General features: G+C 40.5%; 1 protein-coding gene and 1 long non-coding RNA gene across 2 annotated transcripts; one reads left to right on the top strand and one right to left on the bottom strand.

Annotated features, from left to right (window-relative positions):
* Positions 1–108: 108 nt before the first annotated feature.
* Positions 109–2,421, bottom strand: LOC126397679 (uncharacterized). The gene is made up of 3 exons (XR_007570689.1): positions 2,370–2,421; positions 764–840; positions 109–498 (listed from the first exon to the last, which is right to left on the bottom strand). It is a non-coding gene; the product is annotated as an uncharacterized LOC126397679 (long non-coding RNA).
* Positions 2,422–5,344: 2,923 nt separating this feature from the next.
* Positions 5,345–20,516, top strand: gyg1b (glycogenin 1b). The gene is made up of 7 exons (XM_050057284.1): positions 5,345–5,487; positions 7,373–7,508; positions 7,639–7,813; positions 7,899–8,061; positions 15,821–15,947; positions 18,636–18,852; positions 19,523–20,516. The coding sequence occupies exons 1-7, from the start codon at positions 5,481–5,483 to the stop codon at positions 19,670–19,672; spliced, it is 975 nt and encodes a 324-aa protein (XP_049913241.1). The 5' UTR covers positions 5,345–5,480; the 3' UTR covers positions 19,673–20,516.
* The last annotated feature ends 1,497 nt before the right edge of the window (positions 20,517–22,013 follow it).

Here is a 22,013-nt window from a genome sequence, read left to right as displayed (position 1 = left end):
AATCAAATTTTTTATATGTATATGATAATATAGTGTCTGATGGACTGAGTCTTTGTCATTTGTAAGAAAATATAAAAAACAGTGTGTGTATGATGAATAAAAATAATGCTCATACATCACAGCCCATCACCAAGAGGCCAGAAAACTTGTGTGAACAAAGATTTTAAGAATAATTTGCCTTAAAAATCCTCCATGGCCCAAGAAAACAAAGTGAGACTGAACTTAAACAATGCAAACCATCCAGTGTGAACAATTTAGAGTATATGTACTTACACTAGACAATGCTTCTCCATCAAAGAAGGCAAACAAGAAACAAAACCATCCACTAATCAACTGTATCAGCCTCTTTGAACCCTGGTGATCCTTCTTGCTCTGCTGGCACTGCTCCAGCGGTGGAGGGTGGGGGTATCAGTCTTTAAGGATTTTTGTCCAGCAGCACAGCACGTGACACCCACAGAGTAACTCCTTGGCAGCGTCTCCACTCTGCCAAGCATTTGCCTGAGTGGAGAAAATAAAGGAGCCAAACATCAGCAGGGAGTTTAACTGCACTGGCACACATTTCTGAAGCAGAAGGTAGAACGTCAGTGATTGCTTTTGTAACATTATGACGAATGCAAATGTGTAAACACTGGTAAATTAAAGGCTCAGTGTGTAGGATTTATGGGGACATATTGGCAGAAATGGATAATATTATATAATGAGTATTTTTAGTAGAATGAGTTTTCTTTAGTGTATAGTCAGCTGGAAATATTGTTTTTGTTACCTTTGAATGAGCCGTTTATATCTACACAGGGAGTGGGTCCTTGTTCGCAGAGTCCGCTATGTTGTACCGCCATGTTTCTAAAGGAGCACAGAATGGACAAACCAAACACTGGCTCTAGATAGGGCCATTCATTTTTTCCACTTCAGCCACCTTAGTAAGAAGCCTGGCCATGACGAGCAGTATCATAAAAGGGAGAGGAAGAGACCTCTACAAATAATTTGGCTCCCACTAAAAGCCCCATGAATATTTGGATCTTAAATTATCTGCAAAAAATGGTAAGCACTCATTAGCACGTCCTGGGTAAGTGGCTGGTCTGCAACAAGCTAAGCAGCGTCAGAGAAAAATGGATTTGCAACGTGAAACTGTTGAGCAGTGGTTAGCAATGTTGCCTCACACCAAGAGGGTTCTGGGTTCAAACCCACCAGCCAGCTGGGCCACTTTGTGTGAAGTTTGTGTTACCGGCCTCAGACCTAGGGGAATCTGGGCAGGTACAAGGCCCACAGGCTGGATAGCACTGTGGGTTGGAAAGAAGTGGAGATGCGGAAATGATGTCTTTCTCAAGCACTGGATGTTTATTTCCTCTATTTTAAAAAAAAAAAATAATTCAATAACAATGCCAACAGATAGGCCTAGCACACACTAGGACACTGGACAATTAACAAAACATACAATTATAAAATACACTATAATTATATAGATATCTCAATAATACTACGAGATCATAAACCACAACTTTAGCCATTATATGGACTATACAATATAGAAATGGTCTATAAATATACTGAATAGAATAAACAAACCAATATGTAAAGCATTGGTATATTATCAGATAAAATACAAAACCCATTAATAACATACTGTGAAATAGATACCAGTCTTACTGTATAATATATCAAATACACATCAACAAATGGCACTATGGATCATATTACATCTTGAAACAATTCCTATCGTACATTCAAGTATGTAGACTTAGGCTACATGGCTATCTTGCCATCTGTTAGATTATTCCTTTAAAGTGAATACATACAACAGATCAGAGACTACATTGGATTACGTCTATGAAATACATTACAATACCAACAACATTTTCATAGATCAAATGCCAAGAATACTATATTAAGATTTAAACTGTTCATGTGACTGTGTGATAATCAATCACCAACACAACGCATCGGTCTGCCGTTTGCGTGTGTGTCTACAGGCACGCGCACATCCACTAACGGCGGCGTAGCCTCCATAGAACGTTGACAGGCTCTGGCTAACAAAACATATACTGAACAGAGCACCGGCAAAACAAAATGATACAAAGTACAGAGAGACTACATAGACATTACATACACTTAAACATACTGATGTTCAATCGAAACTACACTGTTTACAGTCCGTACAGAAAGACAAGAAAACGGAACCTTCACTGACGGTGGTATGCTAACTTCAATTAGCTTCTGCTAGCTCGCTAGCTAAAGCTGCTGGCAAATACATATCAACACATCATAATAACCTTTCTACACAAAACATGACAACATACATCACATAGACAACGAACTGGTGATATACTCTTTTGATACATATTAACAGAGATTGGAAAGGTTTAAAAATATACCTGTGGGTTGGAAAGAAGTGGAGATGCGGAAATGATGTCTTTCTCAAGCACTGGATGTTTATTTTTAAGCGCTCGAGCTACAGTCTCCACGGCAACCCACTACGGTGCAGCAGTGCAACAGCGCCATCTACCGGTGTGAAGTGAAATACATGGAAATGTTATCTGAAAACTAATACAATAAAAATAGAAGGGGGTAACTTTTTTTTTTTTTAAACTAATATAAGGCCATTTTTTTCTACCCATTACACTTGCATGTTCTCCCCATGTCAGCGTGGGTTTTTCTCCAGGTACTCTGGCTTCCTCCCACAGTCCAAAGACATTCTGGTTAATTGGTGACTCCAAATTTTCCGTAGGTGTAAATGTGAGTGTAAATGGTTGTCGGTCTCTATGTGTCAGAGCTGTGATAGTCTGGTGACCTGTCCAGGGTGTACCCCACCTTTCGCCCAATGTCAGTTGGGATAGGCTCCAGCCCCCCTACGACGCTGATAAAGATAAATAGTCATGGGTAATGATTGACGCCAGTTTTATTCTGGGTTTTCACCAGTTTTAATTACTGGATCCATTTGTGTTGGAGATGAAGAAACCTCTGTAGATAATCTGGCTCCCAGTAAAAATCTCCTAAACAGTGAAGGGATTCTAAACAAGAGTTCACGCTTGGCACATGGGAGATGTTTCAGCTGGTTGCAGTCTTTAGTCTTCACCACTAGATGCCACTAAATCCCACACACTGTTTCTTTAAAAAAATTTAAATTTTTCCTCTAGGCTTGGCTTCCTAACCTCTGTTCATAATTTTCCCAAAATCAGTAATGCATTCTATTAGACGTGCATTTGAAGTTGGCTACATTCACCTAATATACAGTTCTGTGCAAAAGTTTTAGGTGTGAAGAAATGCTGTAAAGTAAGAATGCTTTCAAAAATATAAAGTTTAATTGTTTATTTACAGAAGAAATATCTAAATCAAATCAATATTTGGTGTGACCACCCTTTGCCTTCAAAACTGCATCAATTCATCTAGGTACACTTGCACACAGTTGTTTTAGGGCAGGTTGATCCAAACATCTTGGAGAACTAACCATAGATCTTCTGTGGATGTATGCTGCCTCACATTCTTCTGTCTCTTCATGTAATCCCAGACAGACTCAATGATGTTGAGATCAGGGCTCTGTGGGGGCCGTACCATCACTTCCAGGACTCCTTGTTCTTCTTTACACTGACGATAGTTCCTAATGACATTGGTTGTATGTTTGGGGTCATTGCCCTGCTGCAGAATACATTTGGGGCTAATCAGATGCCTCCCTGATGGTATTGCATAATGGACAAGTATCTGCCTGTGTTTCTAAGCATGGAAGACACCATTAATCCTGACCACATCCCCAACTCCACTTGCAGAAATGCAGCCCCAAACTTGCAAGGAACCTCCACCATGCTTCACTGTTGCCTGCAGACACACTTATTGTACCGCTCAACAGCCCTTAGGTGAACAAACTGCTACTGTCAGATATTTCAAATTTTGACTCATCACTCCAGAGTACCTGCTGCCATTTTTCTGCACCCCAGGTCCTATGTTTTCGTGCATAGTTAAGTCGCTTGGCCTCGTTTCCACGTCGGAGGTATGGCCCATCAGGTCACTTCTGGCCAGACTTCTCCAGACAGTAGTTGGGTGTACCTGGGTCCCACTGGTCTCTGCTAGTTCTGGGCTGATGGCACTGCTGGACATTTTACGATTCCTAGGGAAGTGAGCATAATGTGTCTTTCATCTGCTGTACTAAGTTTCCTTGGCCGACCACTGCGTCTACGGTTCTCAACATTGCCTGTTTTCAAAAGAGCTTGAACAGCACATCTTGAAACCCCAGTCTGCTTTGAAATCTTTGCCTTTGCTGATGCAGTATAACGACCTTGTGTCTCATTGCTGTGCTCAGTCTTGCCATGACATATGACCTGTGGCATGAATCTGTTGTCCACAACCTCACCTTGGTTGCAGAGTTTGACTGTTCCTCACCCAGTTTTAGGCCTCCTACACAGCTGTTTCTGTTTCAGTTAATGACTGTGTTTCAACTTACATATGAAATTGATGATCATTAGCACCTGTTGGGTATAATTGGTTTATCATGATCCGACAAAATCCCTGAGTTTGTGCAAGGATACCTAGATTCTGATTCTGATTCTGATGCTGTTTTGAAGGCAAAGGGTGGTCACACCAAATATTGATTTGATTCAGATTTTTCTTCTGTTTGCTCACTTTGCATTTTGTAAATCGATAAAAATAAACGATTAAACTTTATATTTTTGAATGCATTCTTACTTCACAGCATTTCTTTACACCCGCCTAAACATTTTGCACAGTCCTGTAGTTATTTTTATATGAATATATAAGATACATACACACAGTTGTTCCCCCTCCCAGTAGTATTACACTCATGTACAAAGCACCACTTGGTCCATAAATTAACTCAAGAGCTCAACTGAGGCCACTAAAAATAATTTACATACTGTAACATAGTATATAAGAGGACCAGGGGCCTCTGTTTGTCTTGACACTGTTATGCTATATTACGTTTATTCCACAAGATGGCGACAGAATACCAAGCGTCTAATACGGAACATCTTGTTCCTGATTTCAGCACCGCATTACAGCATCATCACCATCTCTACATTGTCATCAAGACTAAAGATGACACCAGTCAAGGGACACATATGGCGGTTGTTTGAAAGGTCATGGCTGCAGAGTGATGCCTCGGGAATGTGAAACTGTATCTGACTCCAGAGAAGTTTTCGGCTTTTATTTCCCCCTGTGAGACCACGTGGAAACAAAATTGAACTTTTGAATAAGTATAAAAGTCATTTCAGAGTTATTAAGTGACATTTTTGCTTTTACATGCACACAGAACACTTTGTAAATCTCTGAAAAGCTGAACCCCCTGACCTGCCGGGGGGTGTGGAGGCTCATGTTGGGAGCAGGTGGGTGTGTGGAGACCGTCACATGACGCTGCGACTGGCTACTGTCAAGCTGGTATAAATCCACCTCTGTAGATTTAGTCTGTCCTCTTTCCTCCACGCAAAGGTGCCGTGTCCTCGGGTCCAGGCTACAAAGTAGCTTCGACTTCTTCAGTCATGGCTGGTATGTAACATTTTAACATTTTTAACATGTCAAACTCGCGGTGTTTGTCTCATGTCGACATTTCCTTCAGGCTCGCGCGTGTCTTCTTTGAAGTTTTTAAAAGTCCCGCAGACTTTGGCAGTTTGAATACTAGTGTGTAGTTAATGAAAAGGGCTGGCTGTCGTTGGAGTTGCCTGCCTGTGTGGTTAAATGTTTGTGTAGCAGCAGCGCCTCGAAGTTGGGAGTTTTTAAAGGCCTAATGTGTAAAAGAACATTGTGTTTCCATGTGTGTTTGTGTGTCCAGCTGACTGCTGTCGGCCATATCTGCAACATGGTTAGCACAGCCTATACAACAATGATACATGACTGCAGTGGCCTGCGTATGTGCGTGGTTAACTGAATGTGTCAGTAAAACAATTAAATTTAATTCTTTTATTAGATTATAGAGCTTTGTAATATGTATATATTATATAAGAACATTTCTTAAAAGAAAATACCCATTAAAATAAGCATATTCTCTCCTGGTGTCAACTTTAAATCCATAACATGACAGCTAAATGAAACCATTTTGCAAGTGGACCTCTGTCAGGTGTGGGCCTTATTTTTGTGCTACTGCATGTCATGATTCTCCATTACCCAACTCCCACTTGTGATATAATATTACTGGGGAAATGGGAGTGGTTGTTGGTGTGTGCAGCCTGTACTGTAAATCCACTGAGCCTAGGCTGCAGTTGGACTAATGTGTTTCACGTAATGCTTCATGCATGAATTCTACAGCACTGGTTTGTACCAATTGAAAAAGGGGTGTGAGCAAAGAGGTGTGGCACCGTGTGCAGCCAGTGAGACAGAACAACTTTTTTCCAGGCAACCCTGACCCACTGTTAACATTTTATACATACTGTACCCACTGTCTTGCTTTCTTTGCCCACTATTGGCAGTACAGTACCAAGAGGCTGATATACAGTCCAAGTGGGAGTCATGTTGGCCCACATGCTATAGTCACACAATGTCCCCAGCTGCCAAACCGATTCCATCATCACATCACATTTTATATGTTCTCTCACAGGCGAGTCATTGTTCTGAAACCTGACTTGGCAGGTAGCTGACAGATTTTCCTCCAGGCCGAGAGAAGGGGTGTTGTGGAGTAGGCACCACACTGCAAATAAAATTCACCTTAATGAGACAATTATTTTGGTACAGGCTACCAAAATCTTATTTTTCTTGACACAAGCGAGAAATCTGCCATTGATGTGATGCCATAGTGCTGGCGGAAACTCAGGTTGTTTTAGAGTATCTGAAAAGGCAATTGTGTTTGAAATATATTGGTTAACTGGAATGTTGGCAGATGCTTTTTTTACTTGTTTCAGCAGGCTTTTTTGGTGTTTAGTGTATTGTATATTCCTGCAGGCTAAACATGAAGCATGTGACTTCATGTCAGGGTATTTGCAGCGCAGTCTTAGTGTAGTTTAATTACAGGAAAATGATTTAAAACATCAAAATCAAACTTTGTTTCAGTGTCAGACAGTCAAATAATAATGGCTACATGTTAGACACACCATTTATCACCATTTTACTGTCTCAACTGAAGCTCAATGCTTTAACACTTACTGAGCTACTTGAGTTGCTTTGACATGCATTTGTTCTTTGGCTCTGAAACCGGTGTGCAAGATTTTGTTGAAATATTTGGCGAAATTTGTGATTTCGGCAGGTGATTCACAGGCAAATCTAAAATAAAGAAACTCAGAAGATCTGCAAGTGTGGGGTAGATAAGGTTAGACGATACTTAAACGGGACACACTTGGGGGTCGTGACCAGACATTTCTTCTACGTTATTTTGTAGGCACAATGACAATCGATTGCTAATGAGTGTAATCATCTTTGTTGTGATGTTTTCTTTCCTCTACAGACCAGGCTTTTGTGACGTTGGCTACCAATGACAGCTATGCTCGTGGAGCCATGGTTTTGGGCCAGTCCCTCCGCAACCACAATACATCCAGGAAGCTGGTGGCACTCATCGGTCCACAGATGTCGGAGCCTTGCCAGTAAGAAGCCTCACCTCCAACAAGTGGTGCAACATGTCTAAATCACACCTGTTAGCATTCTTGTCAAGCCTTGTTTTCCACCTGCATTGTTGTCGATGCCGATTCATTCTATAGCATTGTGAATCATTAGGACCGTGCTGAGGAGAATCTACGACGAGGTGAGGCTGGTGGATGTGCTGGACAGCGGTGACACAGCGCACCTGGCCATGATGAAGAGGCCAGACCTGGGTGTCACCTTCACCAAACTCCACTGCTGGACTCTCGTACAATACACCAAATGTGTTTTCATGGATGCAGACACACTGGTGAGACTAACTTAAGCAAGAAGAAATCAAGATGTTGTACTGTAACTATCTATCTACTGCCTTTATTTGTTTGTTTGCCTCCTAGGTGCTTTCAAATATAGATGAGCTGTTTGACAGAGAAGAATTGTCAGCTGCTCCCGACCCCGGCTGGCCTGACTGCTTCAACTCTGGTGTGTTTGTTTTTCGGCCTTCCATGGAGACTTACGGCAAACTGCTTCAGTATTGCACAGAACACGGCAGCTTTGATGGTGAGTCAAGACGAACGTGTTTTGGTGCTTTAGTTTTGGGTTTTGGACTTCTGGTTGGACAGGTAATTTGAGGTCATGACCTTGGGATCTGGGAAGTTGAAACATTAATTGAAAATAGTCAATCATAAGTTGCAGCACTACTTTCCTTAAAGGAACAATTCCACATTTTTAGAATTTGGAAATTTACTTGTTTGGTTTTTTTTTTGTTTGTTTGTTTGTTTTTTTGAATGTTGGAGTTCTGTAAATCAAACAAAATATAATGTGAAGAAATGAGCTTTGTGTGCTGGTTAGTGCAAGTTTTTAAGCTTGGGATGAGCCACGCTAGCTGTTTCCCCCAGTTTCCAGTCTTTATGCTAAGCTAAGACAAGCTAACGATCTCCTAACTGTAGCTTCATATTAAATAGACATATTTATAAAGTAAGAGTGGTATCAACCTTATCTTCCACAAGACAGCAAATAAATGTATTTCCAACTTTCCCTTTAACTGAATATACCTATTATCAGTTATCCTTTGAAATCATCCTACATGTTGGTGTTGGATCAAATTTATTTGTGTCATTTACAAGTTTCCCTCAAAATAGACATGTCTGGTTAACCACCCCTGGGTTTTCATGCCAGCAATCTTTTTTCAGTCATCCTCAAACATTAAGGCGTTGACCAGCTTTGGGTAACATTGAGTTCTTAGTAACATGATGTTAAACCGAGCTTGTTTATCTTTTGCTCTAAGTAAGGCCTTTATCAAGCCCAGTGCCTGGACACAAGGCCCTCCTGTCACAGCCTGTCTAGCTCTGCTGAGTTATTCTCAGGGGCTCACTGGGGAGGGGGGTGGAAGTTAAATTTGAGAGGCCGTGTTTTGCACAGAGCACTGGTTGACATTCAGAAACTCTTCTCCTGTGAGGCGTACTGTAACTGAATTGTGGTCGACGTTTTGGCTCCCTATCAGGTTTACCGAGCAGCTCAAAATCAGCAGCTGAAAAAATCATTGGTCTGTACCTGCTGGGGGTTGTGGTTCTCACATACTGCACATTCACCAACTTTGCTTTCCAGAAAAAGTTACAGCAGTTTTTGAACACTACACAAAAAAACAGCCAGATTCCTAACACTTGACTCAGCCAGTGCCAGTTTTTGAAAAGGGATCCAGTAAACATCCCACCATGGCAGCACATTTATTCACAGTAAGCTTTGTTAACATCCCTTTAAAAAACTTGGGCCTGCTAGAGTATACAGTTACGTCACCTCAGTCGAGCCTCGCATACCTTTCTCAAATACACCAGCTCAGAACTTTAGTGCAATGCTGTGTTCAGCAGATATTTGGCTTATTAGCAAACGTAGAACCAGAACCTGGGATCTGATAACTTGCAAATAATATTTATAGGTTACTACTGTGCCTCATCTCTGAGAGTGCCCTGCTCCTGTCAATGCTAGTAACTAGCACCAGAGTTTGTTTGTTTTTTTTATTGCGGAAATTTAAGATGTTTTTTCTATCTTAAGACCAGATAAACACACTTTATCCCAAAATTGAAAATACATGTTCTTCCTCTTACATGTAGTGCTATTTATCAACCTAGATTGCTTTGGGGTAGTTGAGAGTGTTGGAGATATCAGCCATAGAGATGTCTGCCTTCTTTCAAATATACTTGAACTTGATGGCACTCGGCTTGTGGTGCTCAACCGCCAAAAATACATTTAAGAAAAAAAAAAACACACAGCAAGCTGGCTTTCCAAAAATTATGACGCGATAACTCAAGATAATCCACAGGCTTTGTTGTGAGCAGTTTCATATAGGAGCTATTTGCTTTCACCCACCAACCGTATCACCATGCGTGCATCTATTGGTAGCTCACTTAGCACCTCTGAGCTTGTTACCGCTACAGCTCAGCAGAGGAGGACGGCATTCATGTTTACATCTCGCGCTGTCATGAGCATGAGCCTTTCGTCCATGAGTAGCCTCCTTCTGTTGAATTTGTAATGGCAACACCGTTTCAGAATGACCTCAAACAACTCTGGCATTTGTCTACTGTAACGTCTTCTTAATAAGCCAAGCTATAAGAAAAAAGTGTTCCTGGGTTTTAACAGAATAATAACTTAAAGTTCAGGTACTAACTTTTCTTCATGGCCAAAGTTTCATACTTGGGTTACATGATGAAGGCTGTTAGAAAAGGCTATTAGGGACCTGCGTATACGCTGGTTGGGCTCTAATCAAACTCATTGTTTCTTTGTGGTGCTGTGACCTCAAAAATGCCACTAAACAAAAGGGGCAGTTGTGGAATAAACAAATCAGGATGCAGCTTACAGTAGGGATCGGAAGAGCCGGGGCTTGTCCTTGTCTGTAGCGGTGAACCTTTTTAACATTAAATGACAAACCGTTTTCCCTTGTGATACTGTGGAAGAGAGTCTATGAGCCAGAGTTCATTGGAAAAACCAATTAGTTTGCTTAACAGTGGCCAATGCTTTCAAGTGCCGACCCGTTCTGGCTGCCACAAGTGTTTGTTGGCGAGAATTTCCCCCATCACATCGCATACAAAAGACATTGTTGTCTTCATTCTTTCCAGAAAAGATGCCTCTTTGTCAATGAAAATTCATGTAATATTCACCGTCATTGTATTTATTTTTGTTATATCCAATATTTCAATGGGATGTCAGCGTCTGCATGCCTGATGGTGGGCTAATAAGTAAAGCTGTCTTATTTATAGACATGGATGGTCTTTTCATGTGCACTGGGGCATGAGTTGAAGTTGCTGTGACCTTTAGCATTTCAGTTCCACTCTGCTATAAGGAATACATGATGTACATGTGCAGCACTCTGTGTCTTCGCAGTTCAGGGATGATATTAAAAAATTGCTGAGGAAAGACAACAGGAAAATAATTTCAGTGGTTGAACCCGGAGGCTCTATCTCTGCATCTGTGGCTCCAGTGTTGTCTGCTGCCAAGACAAACTGGCAGAGTTAGATGCACATTCTTGCTGAGCTCTGCTCATCCCCTCAAAATGAAGACACTCAGCCCCATATTAAGTTTGAAATCCCCAGTAGAGGTTGTGGGTTCAGACAAACAGCAGCGATGTGTGTTATTTTAAACTGCAGCAGTCGGCGGTTTCACAGGCCGTACAGTTCTGTGCTTTTTGGGAGCTATATGTGAAACTTCTATTAAATGCCAACATCTCATCTTGTGCCAGTGGCAGTCCAATGACTTAGTGTATGGCAACTAGGTGAAGCAATTCGGCATGAATGGTCAATGAGCTTGTCTCATGATTTTGCTTGGCTTCAAAATTTAGCATTCTAGCTGGTCACTTGCAGATTTAATGATGTAACAGAAGAGATGTTCACTGAGGGGGGGGGGGGGAGAAAAACAAAAACAAAACATTTTCAATTCAGATCTGGTTGTATACTTGACGGGTAACTGACCTACTTAACATCAAATGCGCCGGATTTCAGACTGTCCTGAGTTCTTTGTTTACGTAAGCCATCACCATGGCAAGGGCTGCCCAAGATCTAAATTAGCCAAATTGAGCAAGGGCGAGTGGCTGTCCAGCCCTCCAGTCGGGCCCCTATGAGCAGAGGCAACTCAAGTGCAAACTTAAAAACAAGTGTTAACCCAGAGGGCAATGTTGATTCAAGTCACCAGCACAGAGAGACAAAACACTTTAAATACTTGTGTCTGGTGGTGTTATTTAAAGTTGAATAGTCATGAATAGAGCTGGGGATCTTTGTAGATTTCAAAACGAGTGCAGTCACAGTACCTAGGTTCGTAGTACCAATACTGAAATTAGACTTTGAGAAATAGAAAAAATATCAGACTCAACAGTTCTCAGCTCTTCAAAACATTTTAGCATCTTTCAGCTCATTGTTTTTATTTTATGGTTCAGTCTCACCCCTCTTATTGATGTTGTTTCCAGACAAAATGGGCACTTCTTCTCAGTCAAAAAAGCGGATAAACCTGCTGTGTGCTACCTGCCCAGCACCATGTTAACATGATAGACAGGTAAAGTAAGCAGGTAAATATAGTGAAGCATATAGCTGCTATAGAGTGAACACAACTAAACTTAAAGGAGAGTAAATATTGGACTACATTTTAATAAGTGGGTGGGGACACCTTTGCTACAGTTAGAATTAGTTATGTATTTAAGATGTTTTAAAGGGACAGTTCATCCCGAAATTGAAAATACTTATTTTCTCTCTTACCTGTAGTGCTGTTTATCAGTCTAGATTGTTTTGGTGTGATTTGCTAAATGTTGGAGATATCAGCTGTAGAGTTGTCTGCAATCTCTTGAATATAATGGAACTAGATGACGCTCAGCTTGTGGTGCTACAACAGCCAAAAAATAGACTTGTAAAAACTGAACAGAATCGTTGTTCCTGAAATTCTGACCCGATACCTCAAGATAATCCACAGACCTTGTTGTGAGCAGTTTCATGTAGGGACTATTTCCTTTCCACTGAACTACACCTGCCAACTATATCACTGCACGAAAGGAAATGTGCATCTACTGCTAGCTCACCTAGCACCACTGAGCTAGCTAATGTTACAGCTCAGCGGGGGAGGATGCCATTTATGTTTACATCTTAGGTCATGAGTATGAGCCTCTCGTCCCTGGGTAGATGCACTTTTCCTTCAGTGCTATGATATCATTGGTGGGTGCAGTTTGATAGAAAGAAACTTACATGCAACTGCTCACAGCCAGGTCCGGGGATTATCTTAAGTAAACGGGTCATGATTTCTTTGAGCACCATAAGCCGAGTGCTATCTAGATCCATTATATTCAAGAGAGGGCAGCTGTCTCTGCGGCTGATATCTCCAACGCTCGGCAAGTTACACCAAAACAATCTAGATAAATAAACAATGCTTTGATTTTGAGGGAGAACTGTCCCTTAATTTCGCATTTGGTGAAGTTACAAGACAACATGGTATATGCTAGTCATATATTTGAGGTGCAGATCTACTGTAGTGAGAAGTTTGTCAGCGCACAATGGAGCAATCAAACTAACACTGCCATCTGATATCAGGCTATGATATTACAGCCTATGGAAATGCTTCTGGTGTTGCAGAGCAGATTTTGACTTTGAGCCGCACATTTGAGGTCAGTGAGCAAGCAGCAGGCAATCAATCTTTGTTAACTATGAGATAAATAAATCCTCAGCACTGTGGTGGATTAGCCAAAGAACTCAGCCTTCCTATATATATACCCCAGGGTCCCCGAACAACACACTGATCTTTGATATTTTGCCTTCAGTGGAGAGTAGGGTGACCGTAATGCACATGTGACGGACATGTTCTGTACATCATGTCTCTTAAACACTCTGTGCAGCTACTGCGATCACTATAAATTTACACTGCACTCAGGCATTGCTTCTTATGATATGATATAGGAAACCAGGGGATAAAAGCTACTGAGGGAAATGTATTCACATCTGCCCATTCCTTCTAGCAAGTCAGATAATTTTATTTTAAAGGGAAATCTATCTCTGTGCTCTGAATGTCTGGGAACATTTCTCCAACAGCCTGTCTGGACTGATCTCAGCAGACTGCTGACTAATGTAGAGCACAAGCGGAAAAGCTAATTAATCTGGCTGTCACAGGTGTGCAGATCATTTGACTGAACTCTCACCCAGCTTGTCCTCTTTCAAAAAAGCTATCCAGTCATATGCTAAACCTGTCAAAGCATTTTGCAAGCTAAATTAGCTGTTATGCCACCATGACAGTTTCTCAAAGCATATTCAAGCTACTATTGCAAATAAATTACACCAAAGCACTCCCGCTTTCTTCTTTGACCTGAAGTTAACTGAAATGTTTCATCCGTGAAAACACATTTTTGAAATTGCCATTCAGTGTGAATTTAAAACGTCCTACCAGAGTTTTGCCAGAGATTTGGCAACTAGAGCAAGCTTCATCTGCAGTATCATGTCTGATTTGACTAATAAATCTTTGAAGCAAATTTCAAGCTGCTGTTAGTGATATGGATCAGTTTTGCATTGCTGCTTTGAATAACTGAAGGAAAAAACAAATCATTGCTGGAAAAGACTTTAATTCACACCTGGTTTTTATACTTCAGCACCAACGATAGCTGTGGGTTGTCCGTCAGTCCCGTTCTTGTGAACACAATATCTTAAGAACAATTTTGCACAAACGTTCACTTGGTCTCAGCGATGAACTGCTAAACTGCTAAATTTTGGCGGACAAAGGTCAAGGTCACTGTAAACTTGCATCTGTCTCATTCTTGGCGATGCAATATCTCAATAAGATTGTGAGGTAGTTTCCTCAAATTGATCAAAAACTGATTAGATGTTTATGGTCAAAGGTCAATGTCACCTTGCATTCATTGCATTCTCCTGTAAGCAATATCTCAAGAACACCTTGAGGGATTTCTATCAAATTTTGCACAAACATTCACTTGGACTCAATGATTCGATTTTGGCGGTCAAAGGTCAAGGTCAGTGTCACCTTGCATCTGTCTTATTCTTGTCAGTGCAATATCTCAATAAGGCATTGCAGGGAGTTTCCACAAATTTGGCAAAACATCTAGTCTGATTCAACAATGAACTGATTAGATTTTGATGGTCAAAGGTCAAGGTCAGTGTGACCTACCAGAGCATGTTTTTGGCCATAACTCAAGCATTCATACGCTAGTTATGACAAAATTTCACACAAATGATGAAGTGATGATTAGTCAACATCATATCTCAGGAACAGAAGGGGAGGCATTTGGTCAGATACCGAATTGTCGACACTAATCTTGGGTGCCGACCTTGAAACTGTGCTGTGTAGATCTCCTGTACTGCTAGGGGTGTAGATTTGTATGAAGCATCAATGAAGCGGTGTAGCGATTAGCTATTATAATTGGTTTCACAGAGTTTAAAGCTACACTTGGTAACTGTTATATAAAAAACAAACTTTCATATTTGCTGAAACTGTCACTAAATCCACACAGTAGTACATGAGACAGAATCTGTTTAAAAAAACAACAACACATTTCTCCCCCTCCTCAAAATTATGTTACTGCATTGCCTATTTCTCACTTCAGATGTTTTCACAGAAACACATTTTGGTGTACTGTTTAGCTGTTAAATGAGAGTTTGTGACCTGGTCGCCATGTTGAAAACAGTCAAGCCAAAATGAAGCACCACCAACCGGCCAGAGCAAACATTTGCACTTTTGCTAAACAGTACACTAAAATATGTTTCTGAAAACATCTGAAGTGAGAAATAGTCAATGCAGTAACATAATCTTGAGGAGGAAGAGAAACAGGATTTTTTTTTTTTTTTTTTTAAAAACAGACTATCTTGTGCACTGCTGTCTGGATAAAGGTCGCCATATCGGGTCACAAATCTTCTCATTTAACAGCTAAACGGTACACCAAAATGTGTCTGAAAACATTTGAGGCTAGAAGTGGGCAATGGAGTAACAGTATCTTGATTCATATTCTTATTTTTGATCACAGTTCACAAGCAGCGATTGACATGATTGACAGCGGTGTCAGACTCCTCAGCTCTGATTGGTTGTTTTTGTTTAGCCATGGTGGAAATCAAGCAAATGCCACTAGAAGCTCTATAAGGAGGAAAGGAACATGATTTTTTTTTTTTCACAGATTTTCTTTCTCCTGTACCTCTGTGTGGATGTAGTGACAGTTTCAGCAAATATGACAGTTATTTTTATAAGTTACCTGTAACAGCATTAACCACATCTGAAAGTGCAGATTTCTACAGATTATTTCTAATAACATATCAATGTACTGTCATATGTTGATTTTGCCCCCTCTCTGTTGCAGGAGGAGACCAGGGTGTTTTGAATGGCTTCTTCAGTGATTGGGCAACAGCTGACATATCAAAACACCTCCCCTTCATCTACAACCTCAGCAGCATAGCCATCTACACTTACCTTCCAGCATTCAAGCAGTAAGTCAATGTCCGTCTACTGAGGTTATGTCTCCAAAAAACATGTTGCAATAGTATACTATTACAAGAATACTACAGCAGTCTGTCAATGTGACTAAAATCACGTGTATCAGATGCAAAGCCAGTATGAAAGCAGACACTCGATCACATGAACATGTAGTGACATCGTGACGACATCAGGTTTCGAGCGAGATAAGCAGTTAGATTCCAGCAGCTCTACTGGAGCATCCCCCCAGCAGGCCTCAGCGCTGGGTTGGATATCCACCCTGAGCTCCCAACAGCTGAAACCAAATCCTAAAATAGAGTGGATATTTAAAGGTCTTTTATGTTCGCCTCCAGGACAAGTCATTGTGCACTTCGTCTTAAGCTCCCCCTCTCATTCTCACTGCCTCTCTGCGTCTAAACCGTTCTCCTCCATAGAAACAACCTCATCAACAAGCTCTTAGGTTCGGCATTTCCTGGCAACCAAATTGGCATAACAGGGGTGATAAACATGTATTTACTTGTTGTTGGCTGTCAGCAATAGTGGGGCTTAAGCAGTCTGGCGAACACAAGAAAACAACCCACCCCCAGGGGAAGATTCAGGTTTATTTGTGTACACGTGTAGTTTGCCAATGCTAAGGAGAATGCCATATCTGTAGGGGCTGGCAGGGTTTCTAATAGACACTAATATGATGTAGTCTAATACAAGCAGAGTAATACCACCACAGCAAAACAATGTGCAGCCTTAAATCTTATTTTAAAATGACAGTTTTATGTAATGACATGAATGGAGACAGCAGCACTATCACTATTTAATAGTAGTTACAATTGTTGTTGTTATAATATAAACAACAATTATAACTACTATCACTATTTAATAGTAGTTATAATTGTTTATAGTATAACAAGTGCAACTTTTCAATATCTGTGACCATGTACTCACAAGGATCCAAATGTTCATGCATTCACACAGCCAACCTCACACAACACATTTCACTGTACAATTATGCCTCTCAACTACAACTAGTGCAAAATGGTGTGTATAGGCCCCACAGGCTCCCACTGATTCAAAACACATATTAAACATGGCTAAATAAAGACACTTTCAAACACAAGTACACAAATCAGCTTCACTATAACTCGCAGCATTCACTGACAAAGCACTTGTCTTTATCTGGACACATTTTTCCCACAAATGCAACATGCTAATGTTTTTAGCACAAGCCTATGGCATTTTACATTGTATAAATTAGCCTAGCGGCTAGCAGTCTTTTCCTCTACTCGTATGAAGCAAGGGACGACGGCAACATTTAACAAAGGTAATGTTACAAAATTTGGCTCTATTGCAACTCATAAGGTTCATTGACAAAACAGCTGTCTTATACTAAACACGTTTGCCAAACCAATATAACATGCTAATGTTATTAGCACAAGCCTATGGCTCAAGCCATTGTATAAATTAGCCTAGTGGCTAGCAGAGATTTTCTCTACTCATGAGGCCAAAATAAATCCCATACAAGACTTAAAATGCTATTTTTATGGAGGTTTTATTGTCTTCACAATTTATTGTTTCTTATCTGTGAAATTAAAGAAAATGAAAGCTTAGTTTCCACTGAGGGAACTGCTTTCAGCTTATAAATATAGACAGGAGGTCTGTGTCGCTGTGATGTGTATTTGCATTTCTGGTGATGTGCAGGTCAGGCTGTGTCAATATGACACAGAAGTATAAATCTGGCATTAGTTTAAGATAGCAGTTAGCATTTTTGACCTTCCTCATAGCGTTTTACAGATGAATGTAGGAAAAGAAAATGAACTTAAATACTAGATTATAGGAGGACCATGCAGCTGTATAACCCTTTGTTTCTCTTACAAATGAAAGATAGATTAATGGGCATCTAAATGCACTATTTCTCAAATCGGTACACTCTGCAGTTTTGCTGCTACAGTGTAGGTTAGTCTGTTATGACCACTAGCATATGGTGGCCAATGTTAGCTAACATTAAAAGTAAATAATAATAATTACGAGACGCTACTGAGACAATTTGCTGTCTTTGACTCTTCTCTGTCTCTGCTACTATTACATTAACTTGGCGTTGTGGCGAAATACTAAGCAATAGTTTGAGTACTTTGTACAATTAGCTCACAGTTGTAGCCACACACTCACATCCACAGTGGACACTGTTCAGCAAAAGTTTCAAAGTGCTGCTTTAAATATGGGACCATTTTAGGATCGGAAAAATGACAGAATATTGTTTTCAGAATGAATATCACTGATGTTGCAATGATTTTAAAGAAGATAATTCATTAAAATAATCCACTAACCATCTACAATAAATCTTTTTAGGTATCTACACTTAACTCTCATTATTATAATTATGGTTGGCAGCAGCTCAGTCCATAGGGACTTGGCTTGGGAACAGGAGGGTGACCGGTTCGGGTCCCTGTCCGGACCAGGTATGGAGTGTGGACTGGTCGCTGGAGAGATGCCAGTTCCCCTCCCGGGCACTGCCGAGGTGCCCTCGAGCAAGGCACTGAACCCCCAGCTGCCTGGGGCGCCTGTCCATGGGTGGGCTCCTCGCTATGAAATCTGTCTATTTGGTGCATTTGTGTATATGACAACAGAGTGAAAAGGTTGAATTTCCTCTCTGGGATTAATAAAGTATATATAATATCTTCTTCTTCTACATCTTCTTCTGCTCATTTCAGGTACGGTGGCAATGCCAAGGTGGTCCATTTCCTGGGGAAGACCAAGCCATGGAGTTACACATTTGACCCCAAATCCAAACAGATGGCAGGAAGTGTACATGAGGCCACAGGACATCCCACCTTCCTCGTGGACTGGTGGATCGTGTTCTCCAGTGCTGTGGTGCCCATGCTGCAGGAGCAGTATGGAGACCGGCCTTTCTACTCCGGATGTGTGGAGGTGAACAGTTTGGTTAATTTGGTGTTTCTCCACATGACTTTACGGCATTCAGTCATATTACCTGAGAGCTGTCAAATATGCAAGCCAATGAAAAGTCACAGCCGCCTTAGGATTTCCAAAGTTTGACCAAACCAACTTTTTACAACTTTGTTAACCACGGACACACTGACCAAGGTTTCTTCATTGTCCAGCTGTGTAAAACAGAAATTGTTGATTGTGGTACTGTGTGTTTGTAAACAGATTATACCATATTCATGTAAGCACATGTACTTTGCTGTCACATACTGTTTCATCTTTCACTGTTTTTTTTATTTTGCGCTTTTTCTGGATGATATACCTCTTTTCTGTCTTCCTATTCGTCTGATAAAGTTCCGGTACAGTGACACGGTCACTTTTGAAAGTGAACAGGTATGGTGAAAATGATGGGGGTTTTAGTAGCTTAATAGTCAATAACAGTTTGCTGGCAAATGGTTTAATGCTACTGCTACTCCTACTTTATCGCGTGTGTTTGCCTTTGGCATTAATTTGGAAAGGCTACGTATGGCGAGTCCAGTGCTTTTAAAAAAGCAATGAGCGCAAAGGATGTCTTCTGTGTTGTCTGTCTGTCTTGTCATTGATTTCATCTTCTGTTCTTCTGCTCTTTGTTTGACTATTTTATCTTCTTTCTCAGGGTTCAAGCAGCTCTTCATTTGCACAAGAACTTGAGCCACAGGTGTCCTCAGAGGAACGGAAGCAGAAATGGGAGCAGGGGCAGGCAGACTACATGGGAATGGACTCATTTGACAATATCAAGAGAAAGCTTGATACCTTTCTCAAGTAAAGAAGCTATGAAGGAGGATATCAAAAGAGCACCTGAGTTTAACAAACCGTCACCACAGGTCTTTCATGAAAAAACTGTAAAACAGCTTGCATTTGTCACTTCCTAGCTGTTTCTCAACTTCAAATGAGTTGAGCTGCTCCCTCCACCAGCACTACCCTCTCCATACTCCAAAGACAGCGCCGATTTAAATGGGAAATGAAAAGTTAAATATATTCTGAGCGGCGTTAATTGTCTATGCAAGACTGTCATTATTCAGTTTACCCTGCCACAGGTGTCTGATCTGTTACACTGTGAAGAGAATCAATCAAGAAAAATTTATAATGAAATGAATTCACTCTGAAGAGTATTTGGAATAAAAAATTTTTGCAATACTCTTTATTTTTTCATGCTGTTTTTGTGAAACGGATATGGCAACAAGAGTTGAACTGGGTCTTTTGTATCTTTGTGTCTAAGATAAGCAGTCACTTACATGAACATTCTTCACTTTTCCTTTTTTTATTTTTACTACGCAGTCACCTAGCAATCTGCCGAGCATTAAAACCGCTTCTCTCAGTTTATCTCTTTTGCTTTTGAATTGAAACTGTTTAACATAGACCTAAAAACCTGTTTACAGCACCTCTAACGGCCATAGTATGGCCATATAGCCATACATATATACACTAGATCTCTAGTGCCTTAGTGTCTTGCTCTCTCTATTGCCATCATCCTGTACCTGTTGTTGACTTGCAGCTTTTCTGTAGGACTTTAGATTTTTAACTTTCTTGTTTTACTTGACCAGAATGTTGGCTGTACCACGAATACCTTCATCTGGAAATAATAAAGACGTCATTAAAAGTTTGGATCCTGTTTAGGTGTTATTTTTTTGGTCTTGGTGAAATTGATAACACTTGTTTTTTCATGTGTTTGTGTGTGTAAAAAAAAAAAGAATAGGTTGTAATGATTTTAGAGGCATATATTCAGCCCATTTGCTGCACATACAAAACCAGTTTGGACACTTTGAGCTGCACTCTCAACAGAAAGTATTGGTGCATAATTGGGCATACTGTAAGTGATGTCACTCAGTCTGTCAGGTGTGAAATATCTATTAAAATGTATTACTTTAAATGTTTTTTTAAATGAAGGCAGCTCATTCTATGAAATGGTTTGTGTAGTTTATGTATATACCATAAAACTTCAATTAAAAGCCTAGTCTCTTTTACTAGCCTGGTGTGGCTACACATTTTGACAAAGATCTGTCTCCAGTAGACGCCTGGGGCCTCATCTATAAACATAATATATGCACAAAATGAGGGCTGAAAGAGCCACATGTCACTTCCCATGCAAACACTGTGATCTATAAAAACAGACTTGATGGGAGAAACTTTGACCCATGCTTACGAATGTTTCGGAGAACGAAAATGAGCGACGCAGATGGTGGGGTGGAAGCCTGATTGTGGAATTTGTCCAGTATTTTTTGGCACATGGCATTTTTGGCTTTTGTCCGTAAGCACATTTTTTGTGTGGATCCTACGCATTGTTTTATAAATGAGACACCTGGGGCCGTATTCACAAAGCTTCCTAGTGCTGAGAGTCGTTCCTAGAGATGAAATTCTAAGAAAATTTTTAGAATTGTGATGTTTTCGTAGAATTTCCCCTTAAAGTTAAGACTAGAAATGCCAGAAATAAAATAATCACAACACTAAGATACTTGGAAAAACTGGAGAAATGCAACAGTGCAGCAGTGATGACTTGGGTCTGTCAAATCCTTCCTGCAGCAGTGATCACACTAACAAAACACTTTCACAGTCAGCAGTGGGTCATCTCATTTCCACTGGGTGTCCACACCTTGCAGGCTCACAAAAGGGTGTGTCTCTGACAACCAATCACATCTGTTAAAAGCAAACATCACACCTCGCAACAGGGGTCAACCACACCTCCTCACTAAGATAAAAGTTTCTGTCCCTGCCTTGCTCAGAGTTGCTCTGAGAACTTTCCTACATCACTCCTAAGCTAGGATTCCTTAGTTAAAGCTTTTAGGCTAAGTTAGGAGCTCTCTGAGAGGATTCTCAGAATGTGTGTGATCTGGTTGCATTTTAATCCTGCCATACATTACACAGACTGTAACCTGAGAGCAGTTCATTTTTTCAAGTTTTTATTATACAAAATCAATAATGAATACATAAGTGACATTAATCAGTCAAAAAAAAGAAGGAAAAAAAAGGGACAGTATACATATACAAAGCCAGGGGGCATTATTCACCCATGCAAGTACACTAAAGGAGGTGAACTAATTCATTGTCTCAGCAGTGTTATTTTTAGAGGAGAAAATAGTTTCATGTATTGCTTAGTTTCATTTTCAAAC

The sequence above is a fragment of the Epinephelus moara genome, chromosome 11, assembly GCF_006386435.1.
Source record: "Epinephelus moara isolate mb chromosome 11, YSFRI_EMoa_1.0, whole genome shotgun sequence".
NCBI classification, from domain to species: Eukaryota; Metazoa; Chordata; class Actinopteri; order Perciformes; family Serranidae; genus Epinephelus; species Epinephelus moara.
This window is presented reverse-complemented; position numbering and strand designations above follow the sequence as displayed.